Below are 18,262 nucleotides of genomic sequence, written 5' to 3'. Positions count from 1 at the left end.
AAGATATTGAGAACAGATGACTTTCAGGTTGGAAATATATTGTTCCATGTGTCATATGGAACCTGGGTCAATTATAACGATTTGGAACAATCGATTACCATCTGTTGATAATTCATATGAAATATAAAATATACATCTAAAAATCACTTTTGAGTTTCTTTTTTTGCAGAGTATATCCTATCAGTTCATCCTTGGCCATTCGCTAAACAACATAACTGTTGTTATATTGTTTCAAACTGCAGAAGCATATATATCAGTTGTACATTGCCAAATAAAACTATTCAATATATACAACATGGATCTCAATTTAGGCCATTAAATTAGAGAGGTGAAGATGTGAAAACTGTGTTCACTTGTAAATTGTTTACCTTAAAGACATTGAAGAATTACAATTAAGTTACTAGTATTTCAATTTCTATTGTCATATTTTCCCTCATCTAGATGTGTATTGTACCTCTTACTAACTCCCTTACACACTGAGAAAATATACATCGTTTACCAATAATTGTTGAAAGAAAGCGACAGAATACATATTTCAAACCTGAAATTGAAAGTATGAACAGTTTGAGCATTCTTCTTGTTAATGTTAATGTTCATTCTTTTACCATGATTCGTTCAAATAATAAACAGCTTAAATAGTAGTAGTCCCATAATGATCGGTTAACATCCACACACACATAAGAACTCAGCAAGAGGTAGCCAATATGTTGAATGTGTCTCAACCTGTGATATGCAGACTTAGGAACAGGTTTCTGCAGACACAAATGTGAATCATGATGCACAAGGTCAACAACACAAGTCCAGGGTCGATTAATCATAAACCAGGCCTTAAGGAATCGAACCCAAACAGCTATTCAAATTGTTGTCCAGTTGCGGCAAGCCACCAGAGTTTGTGACATTGTGTGTAATTACCTAATGTAATCTTTTCAGCTTGCTCACCTGAATATCACCATATATCTTCCTTTTATTATACAAAGACCTGTGTTATCAATGCTACATACCATGATCCGATAGATATACAAATGAGGTCACCTTTAGGAACTACTTACAATACCACATACATCAATATGATGCCTTCTTTCTCAAAAAACTATTGACTACCTGGTAATGTATCCATAATATTTAGATAGGGGTTTCTGAATGTGTCAAGGAAACATGCCTGTATTTGGCACAATATGATAAATTGGACAAGTCACTCAAAAATTATATAGATACATGGTTTCTAACGCGACTCTCATTGAGTGAAATTACATCTTAAAAATCCATCATTTTAAGATTGACATTACATGATAAAGAGAATACGCTCCTGTTTCGTTATCGCTTGCATTATACTATTCTTATCTCTAAAATGATATTTATGATACAGAAACACACATGGCCATTACATAATCTCAATAACTGATCAAATACTGACATAAGGTACACATACATTCTACAGCAATGAATAATGCACACCATCACTATAGGTCTAACTTATTGTAACTTTGACATGAAAATCTTGGCTGTTGGCTTAATATGCATATCTCATGCGTCACAAACTAGAATTATCTGAAACAGCATGTTGAGAAGAGTTCCTCCACTTTGTCTTAAAATACCCAACAGACTGAACCAAATTAAGGGAATAAAAACATATTGAATACGCAAAGACTAATGTTAATGAAAACGTGAGCAAGTACTCAATGGACATTATCTGGAGTCTTGCACAGAATTAGTAAAATCCAAATACTTTTTATATTTGTAAGTCCAGTTGATGCCGGATAAGTCTTTTAAACTTATGTTCTTATTCACTCTTAAAGCAACTGCTGCAAACGTTTGGTAATCTTTTGCCTCATTGTTTTTCTATCATTGAAAAGTTTTGTTCGGATTTTCTTGTATGCAGCCTGCTTGTCCAGATGTATCAGGCAGCTTGGCCTAGAACGATCTAGGAATTCCATTATTTCCATTTTACCTGTATAAAAAAAGATCACACAACATTGATGAATTGATTGAATTAAAAAAGCAAAAACAAAAAAACAGAAAGAGTAAAATAAAAGTGACAGCATGGGTAAGTATCATTCTGAAATATTTTAACTTTCCTTGACAGTTTGTAGTGAGTGAGTGAGTGAGTGAGTGAGTATGGTTTTACGCCGCTTATAGCAATATTCCAGCAATATCACGGCGGGGGACACAAGAAATGGGCTTCACATATTGTACACATGTCGGGAATCGAACACGGGTCTTTGGCGTGGCGAGCCAACGCTTTAACCACTAGGCTACCCGACCGCCCCTGACAGTTTGTAAATAATCATAGACCTGACCAGGCACACCAGTGGTTGACAGCATTATAGATGTAATCTTAATTTCAATCATTAATGACAAATATATACATGTGCAAACTTATAGACTTCGATAGTGAAATTGTTCAATTAATAAATAAAAGATATTTCAAAACATTTGTTAATAGACTTTGTATTTTTCTTCATTGGTTGAAACATATATTTTCCTGCTTGAAAAATATAATGTTGCCGGCAATCTCACAATCTACTCTGTATTCCAAAAATGTATTTAATAAAGTAAAAATATCATTTATACTTATCCTTACTCATGCTATTCCTTAGCCACACTATGATGATCAGGCTAACCAGATGCATGTTCAGTCCTATAGGTTTCATTTCGACTTGTGAGTTGATAGGTCAGAACAAGGCAAATACTAGTACATATATTTTTCACTTAAGAATTGAATGCAAAATAGAGCCACCCTAGCTCACCTGAATTTTAAAGAAAACATTTGTATAATTCAAGCAAAGTTTAATCTTTCTGACCATTGTGGACAGACCCTTTGATTAAAAAAAAAGTTGGAAGCATGCTTGATCACAAATGAGATTAAGATAGATGGCCTCTGTAACATGCACTTAAAAAATATGCATATTCATCATTTCACTTCAAACTTGACAAAGTGCAGGATTTTGCAGCAGTAGCAGTAAAGCTCAGACAAAACTGGAGCATGGAGCTGTTGAATGATACATACATAAAAATAAAACTTTATCAAAAGCAACTTACTGGGAAGTTTGCCCTTGTTGTCTCCATTTTCTCTTCCTCTGACAGAAAAGAAATCCACAAAAAAGTTCTGAATGGACGCTGTATCCGTTTTGGTCCATGTAACTGGAATGTTGATTAAGATCTTAGTATGAGGAAGTTTGATTCTCAGCTCAGCTTCAACGCAAAACATTGGTATATTCTACAAACTGAAATCACATTCAAGTGCAAGATTTTTAACCATACCGTAATACAAACTAGTCACAAGTACATGTTTTTACTTGTGTCATAGAAGGCTTTGTTCTCTTTTGGGACCAGAAATTTGATTTTCAAGATGGTAGGGAAACATTCGACTCGCCCCAACTTGTTACTTTCCAGGTGAGAATATCGATAATATATAGAGGTTATCACGCGAGTGTGTTTGGGGGTGGTAAATATCCTGCATTAGGAATAAACATTGTATTTAGCGAGCCTTGGCAGGATACAGGATATTTACCATCCCCAAACACACAAGCGTGATAACCTCTTTATCATATAATGTCATTCTTTAATTCTGTGCTTCAAAATCGCTTTCCCTCTCACAAACATTTACCGAAACATTGCGAGTTTTCCTGGAATGCGCGCATTAATATTTATTACGTCACAGGGTAAGTGATGTGTCAGTCGGACAGTGACAGTAGCCAATATAGTTCCAACTGAAATCTATTTCTTATGCAGTGGCGAAGCAACATAAACGCAAAACAACAATTGTTTTTAATTGCCTTTCGCGGCAACCCATCGGTCTGTCCGCTAGAGTAACTGCCCTTTGTCAAAGGGAAGCTACTCTAACCCTAGTCTATGAGACATCACGGCCACGGTCAGACGTTGTTGACAGTCGGTCTGTCCTGTCATAACGTAAGAAGTGTAGTCAGATGTACACACAGCGACAAAACGAAACAAGGTAACAATTCAAATATATTTCGGCCAAATCCAACTATTTTAATTTGTGGGGCAGGTTTCAAGCCGCAGAGATCTACAAGCACAGATATGGCTACTGATCCCGCTTGGCTAGGCCTCAAGCCCTCGAAAAATTGTTTCGAAATTTATATCTCCAAAGTTGCCAAAACTTATAAAATGCCTTATCTACGTCACAGTTAGACACTGATTTTCAGTATATTAGACTGTGCTTTTGATAATGATAGCAATTATCCCTGTAGTTTATCCAGATTCCCGATGGTTAATTCTGACTCGATCGCCGAATGACGAGGGCGACGCCATGATTGTTTATGAACAGTGAAATTAGTCCCTACTTGACCTTTGTTATTTGCATCTCTATCCGCATATGACCCCAACGGATATCGTTTTTATCCGTTGGCTTTATCCTGCCGAGAAACCTACCCATTATATGACAGACTTAACTAGCTATTAAAGATTTACTAGACCTGGGTTTCTGTGACAAAAGTAGACAGATTGCCCAAAAGTTAAGGTATCATAAGGACTAGAAGAAATTAAGGGTTTTGCTATATATTACCATTATAAGGACTAGTGGACCAAAACTGTTAGTTTCTATTGCTGTTAATATGGCAAAACAAATGCAAACCACTGACCGGAGGCTGCAGCTGTATTTTGACCAACTGTCCTGCCCTGACGGCTCTCTCCCTGGTTCTCACTGTCAGTGTCTTCAAGTGCAAAAGTGGAGGCACGTGCCCCTGTGGCTGGTTTTGAATATCTGATTGTAGCTGTTGCTGCAAGAAAGTCAAATGTACAATATAAACTAAAGGTAAGAAGGGGTGTACAGGGCATAAATACAGAAATTGTATCTGTATTGATTCATAATTTAGAATAAGTTGTGTACTTGGCACCAATTATAATTCAGTCTACCTAATGTTTAAAAAAATATAAGGTTATTGTTTCATTCTTTCATGATTCAAGGCAGACTCAGTTGAATGGGCTGCCTGTAATGGCAGCAAACAAGGCTCTAAGTTGCATGTTATTGTTGTTCTGTTACTGTTTGAATCAAGGCAAAGTATTCTGAGGAAAGTTGATCATACATACAAGTGCAACAAATTATTATTCATCCTTGTAGTCATCCTCATAAGAAGTGTTAACATTTCAATATTATTATTATTCATGTAGCCTTTTGTCTGCAATAATTTCAGTGATTGGGGGAACCTTTAGATACAGGGCCAAAACTTGTGAAGACGATCCCTGCCGTAGGTCACATGTTACTAAGACAAGCAACCTGTTTTAGTGGGAATCTATCTGACACAAACTCTAGTCCCCTGGATTGTTAGCCCAACAGCTCACCAACTGAGTTATGTCTGCACTGTTAAATTGAATGCAAAATTTACCTTGTCATGCCTGGCCTGAAACGTTACAAATGAACGAAAAAGAATAGGTGACAGATACTAACAAAAGTTATGGGTAATCACAGTGATTCATGTCTTTACTCTACGGACACTTACGAGTGATCCCCATGCCATTTGGTACACTTGTCCTATTCTGTAATCTATAATATAGATGTGGTGCAAATGGCACCAGGCCCCAGTCGTTGACTTCATGAGTACGCATAATTCATGGGGTATAATGATTTGGTGGGATATTTTGTCACAGAAACATGTAAGAGGGATCACTGTAAGGATAACGTGGTTCATAGTAAGCAATTTGGATGGCATAGCTACTCATGCCATGAGGGTGAGTCAGCTTTTGAATCACTACTAAAGAAATGAAGCCATCGAAAGTGGTTTGGATGGACGTTACATGACAGTTTCCTGTAGTGAAAATATTTGACAATGAAACTACTTCATCCTGCTCACTTGATGGTTTTGTGAGAAGAATAAATATTTATGAAAATGATCCACAATGTGTAGATGTGTGCAACATCAATAAACAAAAACCAAATAAACTGCATTCCTGTGCATAATAATGAAGACTACCTTATCGAAAAAATAAAATATACATATGAGTTACCATTCATAACCTCTTTATCCCCAAGTCGAAACTGAAAAAAATGTGTTTTTCAAGGTAAAAATATAATTTATACTTATCCTGACACATACACATAGCTTATCTCTCCTCATTTTTGAGAACATGGTTAATATTCCATCTCATTTTTCTTCTACTTCATTGAGGTACCACCTTCCTTTTTGTGAAAAAGGGAAGTAAATCTCTTAACAAGTACACACAAATGACAATTTTATAGTGCTAGCCCACTGAGATAAAAAGCCGCAGTTTAACATGAATACCCCATTGAGACACAGTATAGTGACTCCCAGCCGACCAGTCCTTGTTTTAGACCCCCTCCCCCTGCCGAGCAACAGGCAGGGTAACGACAACTACCATCTGGACTACGGAGGCGGTCTGACTGGTCAATAGGCGTGTCAAAGAAGGGAAACAACTTGTAATAGCCACTGGTGGCGTTATAATCAAGCCACGAAATTCCAGCAAAGATCAACAAGGGTGGAGACCACACTTTAATAGTCAGTTAATTCCCTTGCCTCGTGAAGATGTATATGGACTTAGCTAGCTAAGCTTTACTTGTTTCTTTGTTGTTTAATGCTGCACTCAGCGATATTCCAGCTGTATGACAGCAGTCTGTAAATAATCAAATCTTGACCTGACAATCCAGTGATTGACGTCATGAGCATCAATCAATGCAATTGGGATACGATGACATGCATCAACCAAGTCAGCAAGCCCCACCACCCGATCCCGTTGGTCGCCTCTTACGACAAGCATAGTCGCCTTTTACAGAAAGCGTGGGTTGCTGAAGACTTATTCTACCCCGAATCTTCATGGGTTGCTTAGCTTTATTAGACCTGGGTTTCTGTGACAAAAGTAGCAGACTGCTACAAGGAATCCCTTGCCTTCATCCCTTGTTATGAATTCCGTAAATGCAACCAAAAACGATCATGGTTACCAAACCTACTTGAAGTAAGACAATCATAATTTGACAATCACGTCATTATGTTGATTTATTCATAAATAAAAAATTATATTACCATATAAAACTGTGAACATCACCTGCAAAAAAGCTAAGAGAAACCACAAAGCAACACATTCCCAAACAAATAAGTATACATAACTCCTACTCACGATCTTTAGGCTACACATTACTTTTCCCTAGTATAGTAATAAAAAAGGTGTACTTTAGTACTTGGCATCATTAATGTCATTGGTACTAGCATTTACAAATAATTTGATCAGACATTTGAATCCAAATGTATTTATTCAATAGCTGCATATTTACCTCTCCTCTGGATCAGTTAATACTTATTTCAAGTAGGTATCATGTTGAATATTGTCATGGTAGAATGGAGCTAAGGCGCTTGTTTGAAATTATATGAGATATCTCATCAACAGTGGGACTACCTCAAATTTCAAAACGCAGTAGGTTTCTATCCTGCTTGACTGATTGTTAGTCAAATAGTCAATTTACTTCTGTAATGAAACACCGCACTGAAAGAAGTCGAGGCTTTGAAATCAATAAGTCAATCCTGTCATCACTGACACTAACGTATAAACACTATTTAATAATACAGATTAATCATACAACATTCTGAGATAGCTTCATGTTTGGCCCTCACTCTATAAAGGTTCATACTCCTATGAACTCACACAAAGTGAAAGTCAATCCTTATAATTTTTTTAACACAATTTCTTACCTCAAAGGATGTAGGCCTAGATCTAAACACAATTCTATTTAGTACGTGTGACTTCATGTTTACACTGACAGACATACAACAACCAGCTATATCGCGGAGTAAAATAGTTCCTCAAAAAGAGAGGTGACATGGGCGTATGGATGCACAACTTGCTCTTCAGAAACACCTTACGCAGCACATGTGTTCAAATCATATTCACATTTGATGAGAAAGGTCTGTAAAGAACTACCTCAGTAAGTCAGTCACAATGACAGCGCGTCGTAATACATTTACATCAAGTACAAGACGTCGAAATGGCCGACACGATAAACGTGACGGGAGAGATTTCCGAAGTTGTTAATGAACCTGTGGCGGTTACATGTGTTAGTCATCATTCATCAACTGGCCGATCATTGAAAGGTGAATAAAGACGCGTCAAACAGACACAAAGGTAAATTCATATATCGCTGGAGACGGTCAATATCAGCCTAGGCACGGATCGAGTCGATACTACGATAGTTTAGATGTGCGCTTCTTCGTTTGTTCATTAGGATAGGCCGTAGCGAGGATATTTGTGAACAATCATGCATTCACGCTCTATGACATTTCTCAAAGTATACTGAAACGCTGAGACCAAGAATGAAGGTTCTAAATGATCAGAAAGAACGCTTGTGCATGTTTTCGTGCTAGGGAATTCCCAGGGGTTTCCCCAGGAATGTTGAAGTAGTCCGTCAGTGTTTACGTCATTTCAAGAACACGGTCTCGTGAAAAACGTATAAATGTCAAATTGTGTCGTTCATACACTTATGAACGTCAATTTCGCGGTCATGTGACCGACCTCTCGTCCAATGGAAAAGCTGTATATCGTGTAAACTTCAAATTAAAAAAAATATTCAACAGTGAGACTACCTCAAATTTAAAACTAGAAAGTGTTTTTACTCGTAAAAACATATGTCTCCCCCAACTCCCCTAACCCCCATTCATTCGTTTACTTCACGTTAAACCCCATCTCTTCATTCCCACCCTCCATTACTAAATAACAGAGACAAAAATAGAACTCCTAGAAATTTCAAACAACTTATGGGCACCACTTCAGTGCTGGGTTAATGTGTATACAAAGTTTCGCGAAAAAATATTAAACAGTTTCCGAGTTATGGTCCGGAAACCAAGCTTACCCCCATTCAGAGTCTATGTTCAAGTTATCTCCATGGAAACGAGAAAAAATAAAAATGTCAAAAATCTCTAAATAGCAAAAGGCACCACTTCAGTGCTGGGTTAATGTGTATACAAAGTTTCGCGAAAAAATATTAAACAGTTTCTGAGTTATGGTCAGGAAACAAAGCTTACCCCCATTCAGAGCCTATGTTCAACTTATCTCCATGGAAACGAGAAAAAAATAAAAATGTCAAAAATCTATAAATAGCAAAAGGCACCACTTCAGTGCTGGGTTAATGTGTATACAAAGTTTCGCGAAAAAATATTAAACAGTTTCCGAGTTATGGTCCGGAAACCAAGCTTACCCCCATTCAGAGTCTATGTTCAAGTTATCTCCATGGAAACGAGAAAAAATAAAAATGTCAAAAATCTCTAAATAGCAAAAGGCACCACTTCAGTGCTGGGTTAATGTGTATACAAAGTTTCGCGAAAAAATATTAAACAGTTTCCGAGTTATGGTCCGGAAACCAAGCTTACCCCCATTCAGAGTCTATGTTCAAGTTATCTCCATGGAAACGAGAAAAAATAAAAATGTCAAAAATCTCTAAATAGCAAAAGGCACCACTTCAGTGCTGGGTTAATGTGTATACAAAGTTTCGCGAAAAAATATTAAACGGTTTCTGAGTTATGGTCCGGAAACGGTGGGAACGCCGACGCCGACGCCGACGCCGACGGGAACCGTGCCAAAAACAATATGTCTCCCTCACTTCTGGGGGAGACATAAAAAACAGCACGTTTACTGACAAACTGTCATGATTTAGAAGAATTTCCTACCGTTGTTTATAAAATCATGTTTTGTCCCTTGCAAACCCCTGTTACATAAATTCTTGTGAAATGATGTCTTAGAAAAAAGTTACACTTACCATTATCCATGGCATTCAACATCTTGCCCATCACTGACACCTCCCGTATTCCCATTGGGCATTGATAATTTTCTTTGTTGATATAGGCTTCTTTGCCCATGTGGTCCAGGAAGGCTCCTGGTCTGTGGGGCTCATGTCCAGGCTTGCATAATACGTTGATATTCTGTGGCGATTAACCCACACCCCAGCTTGCACACATACATCTCTAACAGAATGCCAGCCAGAGCAATGGCTGGACGAACCTTTTGTAGCAAAAAGGAAGACGTTGGTGTCTCGGATGCCATTTTCTTGTCTTCCTTTGAGGAGTATTTATGTGGCTACATAAATACTCCTCAAAGGAAGAAAGGGATAATGTCCTCTGGTATCAGGACTGGTACAAGTTTTCTACCCTTGCCTTATTAAAAAGAATTTGTGAAAAGTTGGTTAACAAACTGGTCATAAACGATGGGATTTTATGTTTGCAAACTGAAATCTTGATGACCTATTTCAACTTTTCACTTTCACAAAGAATAATTTGGAGCTGTTAGTCAATTTAACTGTGACAGTATAGTTAAATACCCAAATGAAGTGAAAAATTATTTTCTTTGAAGAGAATAAAAAACAAAACCTTCTATTATAACACACTATAAGATATGAAAGAATATATTTCTTTAATCCAGAGCCTTGGCAACATATATATTTGTCATGGAGAAATAGTCATGAATTCTGAACTGCAAGCATATCATTTCTGTATTTTAGTTATAGTTAGGCCTGCAAAAATCAAGAGCCAAAAGGCTCTGAAGCTCACCTGATTTTTTGGGTATTGCAATCTTTTAGATAATAATCCAAATGCAAACAAGGATATATGCAAACTATTTTTGTGATTGAATATTGTTTATTGCATGTCAGCATTATTCATACTGTCATGGCAGTCTGGACTAGACAATCAAATGATTGACATCATGAGCATCGATCTATTCAATTGGCGTATAGAAACATGCATCAACCAAGTCAGCAGGCCAGACCACATAATTCTGTTAGTCGCCTCTTACCACAAGCATAGTTGGCTTTTACAACAAGCATGTTGAAGGCCTATTCTAACCAAGATCTTCACAGGTAAGTCTGCAAGTATTTGGATCTAGGCAACAAAAATGATACATGCAATTCTGGTTGAATGACCCTGGTCCCCAATTTCTTTTAATCATGTATACTTATTTAACACATGCTGCTCTGTGAAAGTAGGTCACTGTGACCTTGTTCTTATACACAGGTCATTCAAAACCTTTCCAGGACCTATAGTTGACTTAGTTTCCGGTGATCACTGATAAATTTTCAGCATCAAGTGCTTGCCTTAAGAGTCGACTAATGGGATCGGTGGTCCGGCTCGATGACTTGGTTGATGCATGCAATCTAATCCCAATTTCATAGTTTCTCATGATGTCAATCACTGGATTGTCTGGTTCAGATTCAATTATTTACAGACTGCTGTAATACAGCTTGAATTGTGCTGAGTGCAGCATTAATAAACAAAACAAAACGAACAAAAGCATTGACAAAGGAGTAAATGCTTCAACATAGTATGAATGTGAACTGCCTAAACGGGATTAATCCCTATTTCTTTCAAATATGTTCCCAAATATATAATGTTATTTTATCAAGTTCAATCTGCCCAATCTGGATTACGGACTGAATTAAACAAGTTATCATTGAAATGGATGCTAACTAATCTGTATTAATTTTTCATACATGGGTGGATGCCATTGTTCATGACTCAAAACTTGTTAATCTATCATTTGCATTCTTAGATTTACATGCATAACTTCAACAGCTTCTCGACTGCACCACTATTCATTTATTGATATGTTTAATTTGCCAATGTTTCAACAATTTTTCAAATCGCAGGGATAAAAATAATAAGACTGCTTTGCTGTTGCCATGGACACATAGAAGATGTTCTGAGAAAATGATTTTGATATGATAATGGACTTTGAAGTTCAGTAACAAAGAAAGATGGACAAGTCTCCTGACAAATGCTCAAATTTCCTTCAGCAAAATGAGCTAACAACTGTTTTGATAGAAGCATAATTCTTGTGAATACCAAACTCATTTATATCGTTGCCATAATCCTGCATTTGAGCTGTCATCACACATAATGAATGAATTGATGAAGGTAGTTAGTAGTGTGACATGTTGTGAGACAGGGATGGCATCTCCATCATCATCCTCCACCTGCAATCACTCTTGGCAGACCCAGAAGCATGATGAACTCATGATGGGGACAGACAGAAGTGGGGTTAAGCGTCTCAGACAACAAAAACACAAAAGAAAAGAAGTGACTTTTATGCCAATGCAGTGGAGATGACATCAATCAAGCAGCAGCAACAAGTTATGAACCACATGAGCACCACACACAAGGCAAAACAATTTCTCCACTTCATTTGAGACACTTACTGTTATCTATGCACCTAACAGTTATGAACTAAATTATAATTTTGCAGAGCAACTTGAGATCTTTCTACTTTAAGCAGACCTAAGACCTAAAGTGTTGGAGCATGCAGGAAGCACTCCATACTATCAACCAGGTTAACGGGAGCTTCAAGAGGCTTCACTGTGAAGATAGGCTTTATCAACCATCAGTTGATGAAGATTACTTAAGTTAGTAAGGCAGAATGTTAGTAAATGTTGGTACCTGTAAAGAAAATCGTCAAGTCATCATTGAAGAGCCCCCTTCAAAAAGTTTGCCTGGTTTATTTGGCACATGCCCAAATGATCCTTTGAGCAATTGACTCGCTCCTGCTTTTGGAAAGGTGTGAGCAACCTGGGAATCCATCGTGCAGACACCTTATGCATGTTCAAATTGTCATGGATGATTTTTTCCACAGACCCTACACTGATCTTGACATCTTGTGCTAACTGGCGAACAGTTATACGTCGGTCTGCCAAAATGGCGGTCTCCACTTGATGGATAGTGTCCTCATCAATGGCTGAATGGGGGCGACCAGGAATGGCAGCTGTTTCCACAGATGTCCGACCACACTTGAACTGGCGATGCCAGTGTTTAACAACGTCATATGATGGGGCATCTTCCCCATAAATTGCTTTCATTTCATCAAAAGTTTCTTTTGGTGTGCGACCTTTCAAATATAAAAAACCTAATCACTGCTCGGTATTCTACTGGCTCCATGGTCACACCCTACTCGATCATAACACCTGTAAAAGTGGTAAGATTAATAGTTCGGTGCTGCAAATTCAGACATAACCCATAGATACATGTATCATTACACATGTGAAATTTCAACCAAATATGATAACCCTAAGTGGTTTGGGGGAATTTTTTAATGAACACCCCTCGTATATCAACAGCTTGAATTACATTATAAGAAGTGGAGTTATACAATCCAGCGGGAATGATGTCATCGGAAATGGAAATAATGACTAAAAAGCCAGTAGTGATGTCATCAAGTGACTGTCTGAAAGATGGTCTTAGAACATCTTAGGATGTTACAAGAGTGATTATCAGCAAATAGGAAATTGTAACACACATTCGTTTAATTCTCGTCATTTATCTGAGTCTAAGTTCTCTTAAGGTGATGTTGTTAGGGTGCTACCTTTTAGGATTAGAATCATCAGGCCACCAGCTGTATCACAAACAAACTGTTAACTCCAAGGTGATCACTAGATGTCAGAACCCTCTAGTCCCTGTGGCATATTCTGGCAATGATGTAATAAAGGTTTCGTATACACAAGAATTATCTCATTGTTGATAATGCTAAGAATACTACCACTATTACATCAGAAGTACTCCCTCACATCTCCCTACAAGAAAACATTGATGCAGCGCATCAAAGTTCCCCGCCATATGTGATGCCTCACAAACGCATTATGATGTTACTGAAAGGCATGATGGAGCATAATTATATTAACCACAAATAACACAACGCTGTTGTAGAAAAAAATATTATTTATTTTGAGTATTGGGCAATACAGTTGATACATTTGCATAGGGTAGGTCTATTTAAAAATAGTTTCTTGTTTAACGCCGCACTAAGCAGTATTCCAGCCATATGAAGGCGGTCTGTAAATAATCCAGTCTGTACCAGATCATCCAGTGATTGACACCAAGAGCATCGAACTACGCAATTGGAATATGATGTTATGCATCGACCAAATCGGCGAGCCTGACTACCCGATCCTGTTCGTCGCCTCTTTCGGCAAACATTGGCACATGCACATACTCAAATCATAGATCACATTCTTTTTACACTTGGCATTTGGTTATAATAATGTAAATGAAAATACTAAGGGCTCCATATGGCAAAAAAAGTCATACTAGATAGGGTCTTTTTGTCACAACCACAGATGCACATACTCAAAATATTATCACATTATTAACATTTCAATACCGGGACTAATCAATAACGGAGATTCCTCGTCTCTTGTTTTACGTTTTTTGGTCAGTTTCTTTTTTGTATTCCTTTCTTTCAAAGAATAGTAATTGTGGTCATGATGAGTTGAGTTACTTTTTTTTTTTGCTATGTACTGTTTTTCTTATCCAGTGTCAGTAACTGTTGTGGAATGTGGTTTACCTGTAACAATGACTGGTTTGAGTTCATATGATGATGATTGATTGGTTTGTCGTTTAACGCCGCACTCAGCAATATCCCAGCTATATGACGGCGTTCTGTAAATAATCGAGTCTGGACCAGACAATCCAGTGCCTAATATCATGAGCATCGATCCAAGCAATTGGGATCGATGCCATGCATCAACGAAAGCCTGACCATCCGATCCCGTTTGTCGCCTCTTACGACAAGCATAGTCGCCTGATATACTGTTAAGATGTAACATAACAATTCATCCATACTACTAAACAGAAGTAAAACCGCTTGTCCATTCGGATCAATATGACCCAAACCATTCCGCTGATGAGAGTCAAATAATGCATACGAATCGAAATCCGTAAAAATTGCAATGGAGACATCATTAAAAGTGACGGGGATATCAATATTGCTTGTTGAAATGATTCTATGAAATTTGTTTTCCCTGCTTCAGTATTTGGAGCACCTGTGACGGAGCCATAAAACTGATCTGTTATGTAGACAATATCGCTTGAGGCAGTGGCTGCTGTGTGCTGATTATGACCTAAATACCCCTCATAGCCTTCGGTGTTAACTATGTGACTGTAGAGAGCTGTGCCTTCATCCAACAGATTATCGAGGTCAGTGGAACACGGTACAGACACAAATAGATTTGAACTATATGAGTGACCAGAGCTACGGCTGTACATTGAATTCCATTAAACGGTTGAAAAATACTACAGCCTTAATGCAAATTCGCTGACACACTACTCCGATTTTGCTTTGAATTTGCTACCAAACGTTTCACATGTGGCTATGTGCGGTGCACTGATTAAAAAAAACACGGGGACTGGGTTAATTCAAAATACGGAATATAACTATTCCAAATATTTCCAGTGAACATGAGCATCCAAACAATCAAAAGTGTGGTATGTAGAATATGGAATTCAGCCATATTACATTTAAATTGAGATGTCGTCGTTGTTCATGAATAAGCATATTCAGAACATAATTTTTATTATGCTGTTATTTACGATCTCCGGAGCACAGTTCTTCTTTTGTATACACCGTGAAAATAAGAAAATTAGTCCTTGAGGAAAAAAAGGACATCGGATTACACATGAATGGTATAATAATGTCAGCTAATGACCAGAAACGGTCAGATGCATCAATTAACTACATAAAGACGATTTTGAAGTATATCTTATTGCTGGAAAAGAATAGCATCAACATTCCACGCACATGATTTGTATGTTTTGTTTCCGTAAATGCGTGGCTTGAAATTTCAAATAAACCAACATGTCGACATACATGCCACAAAATTATCGTTTCCCGTATACTTCCCCGCCTTAAGAATTAATCTACACCTAGTTAGCAGGTATTGAAGCAGGAAAGAAGTGAGATTTACTGCTTGGGGCATCAGAAAGAGTTGTGGGCAACTTTGTGCTAAGACAGGTACAACTATCATATTAAGGATAGCAGGCACTGAAGAGGACTTCTGAAGATTTAGTTGAAGTTTTTGATATCCAAAATACAATATTATGGCAATAATGTAATTAAGGTAGTATGTTTATAATTATAAACAAAGATAACTATTGTTTCATTTTACCATAGGAATTACCATGTAGGTACGCCAATCTGAATTGGCCAATTAGGTATCTTTCTGCCTCATCGTGAATTTCTTCTATTTGGTTTGAAGGGACCCACACTCCATCCATTGCCTCGTCCCATTCCTTTATCAACATTCGGGATGGCTCATCCCCACGCCTGCCATTATAAAGGGTGAGGCGAGCCACCACAAGGGATCTTAGCCAGGCATAGGAAGGTTGCGGGAATTGCTTTAGTTCGCAAAGCCGCAACACTTCCTTTGCTATGAAATCCCTCAGAATCTTCAAAGATTCTTCATCGGGCAGGTTGCCTGGCCTCCTGGCTTTATCTAGGGAATTCGATATTTCATGATACCTTGATTCCGAAAAAATTCTGGTGCTCGAAACGCATAAGCAATTTGAAATTTCTCCAATTCCTTAAATTTTTCATCCTGCATATTTTCTGTATACAGGCCCTTCTTCAGTGATTTTATGCTTCTTTGCAGGATAGCATTGAGATTGAGCTTCAATCCATGCTTTTCTTTTCCATTTTCTCCTTCAGCATGTTTATTGATGGCTTCCCTTAGCAATGGCAATTATTTTCTCAAGAACATGTCTTCTGTTGAAACATCATCAACACTCAGGTTTCGAAATTTGATAAAAAGACGGGCCAGCTCTCTCATTTCTGTCATGACACACTTTCGTATTTCTTCTCTTTTCGAAGTTTCTGATTTTCTTAAGCTGAAGTGTCTGTACCCGACTTGCTGTATTAATTCATCAGACTGGCAGAGCTTGCCAACTTCTGAGTCCCTAAATTTCTGTAAAATTTGTTCATGAAACTCCTGATCTTTGTGCCGATTGATTGGAACTAAACATTTGGGGGATACTGGATCTGCTGTGTTGGTATCACATGTTTTTCTATGGCGATAAAAAGTTCTATTTGAGAGAAAACGGTTACACCTACTACACATTTTCAATGAGTCTTCATGTTTCGGTTTTCTTTCCCTCATCAGAAGGATTTCTTCTTTTTCTTTTTGATTTTTGAACAGTTCTAAATTGTATTCTACCATTCCCTCTCTCCGCTTTTGGTAAAAAAAATTGGTGCGTTCCTCTTTACTTTTGGTCAAAATAACCTTCACTTCATCATTCATATGGTGCTGTCTTAAGATGTGTCTATTTAGTTTTTCCCCGCTCACAATCTTCTTGCAGTATGTGCAGAATCTGTCAGGTTTCTGAGAAAGAAAATCTCATATACATTGTACTGTAAAAAACAACCAACAATATGTCATTGTACATTGTATCCAAGTGGGTAATCAACCCAGACGTTTGATGTAACGAGCGGACGTTTAAACCACTAGGCTACGCCACTGACCCCAGTAACATACTAACGACACACCCAAAATCAAACTCTTCACAAGTAATTTCATGAGTGAATGACCTTCAAAATGACTGGTATTTTACACAAACTAGACATGTCTAGTGTTTACACATATTTACTCTCGTGGCCTTGACCATATGCGAAGGACACCCAAAAGAATGTATTAAAGAGATCAAATACTAGCGATCATATTTATAATCTCTAACATGTGTTGGAAAACAAAATGTGGCCTTAGAGCTCAACTTCAAGAAAACATATTAAGTAAGCACAATACCTTGGAGAATGAACGGAACATTTTTGCTCCTTACATGAGCAAAGTTTTACATAATTGCCTAGAACTAAGATGCCATTGTACATGGTTGGCATCAGACCTCACTTTGATAACCACATGATACACTGTAAGCAGACCTGACTTGCTTACTTAAGAAACACTGTCTGAATGATAAATTACATTGTACTGGATCTGCGTCAAGTGATTCATTTTATTGTTTCCAAAATAACCTCCATTATTTCCAGATACAAATGGGACACATTTCTGCATTGATTTGCAGCTGTTTACAAAATAGGAAACACTGCATTATATCATATCTATCATGCTGCTTTGTCCCTCTTACAAAGAAACTCTGCAACCTATTACCATTGCATATCAAATTTCAAAGCAATATTATTATCAAACTATGATGGAACTGTATAAGCATACCATTTATATCATATTTATGCAAGTAAGGTTCCAAAAGAATTCATTTTCCCACTTCATTTAACTGAAGTCCATGATGAAAGCAAAAAATAATAATACTTTCAGTGCCAAATATCACAAAATACTTTCACACACTGCTATTTACACTAACTTAAATAGGTTTTTCCACATATGACTTTGTGACGCAATACAAGAAACCATTTCAACTTTTACTTGGAACTTGTTTCAATGCCTGAGATAAACTTTCATTACATACTTTCTTTGACGTTGTCTTAGACCATCCTCCAGCATCACTGGTATCCTCCTGAATCATCAAATTTTTAATACATG

At 37.5% G+C, this 18,262-nt stretch overlaps 1 protein-coding gene across 1 annotated transcript; it reads right to left on the bottom strand.

Annotated features, from left to right (window-relative positions):
- Window positions 1-15,532: 15,532 nt before the first annotated feature.
- Window positions 15,533-17,530, bottom strand: LOC124135007. The gene is made up of 2 exons (XM_048395952.1): window positions 17,510-17,530; window positions 15,533-17,089 (listed from the first exon to the last, which is right to left on the bottom strand). The coding sequence occupies exons 1-2, from the start codon at window positions 17,528-17,530 to the stop codon at window positions 16,454-16,456; spliced, it is 657 nt and encodes a 218-aa protein (XP_048251909.1). The 3' UTR covers window positions 15,533-16,453.
- Window positions 17,531-18,262: the final 732 nt, after the last annotated feature.

Source organism: Haliotis rufescens, unplaced genomic scaffold (assembly GCF_023055435.1).
Source record: "Haliotis rufescens isolate VD_foot unplaced genomic scaffold, xgHalRufe1.0.p SCAF_15, whole genome shotgun sequence".
NCBI lineage: Eukaryota > Metazoa > Mollusca > Gastropoda > Lepetellida > Haliotidae > Haliotis > Haliotis rufescens.
Note: the sequence above shows the minus strand (reverse complement) of the source record. Positions and strands in the feature narration are given on the sequence as shown.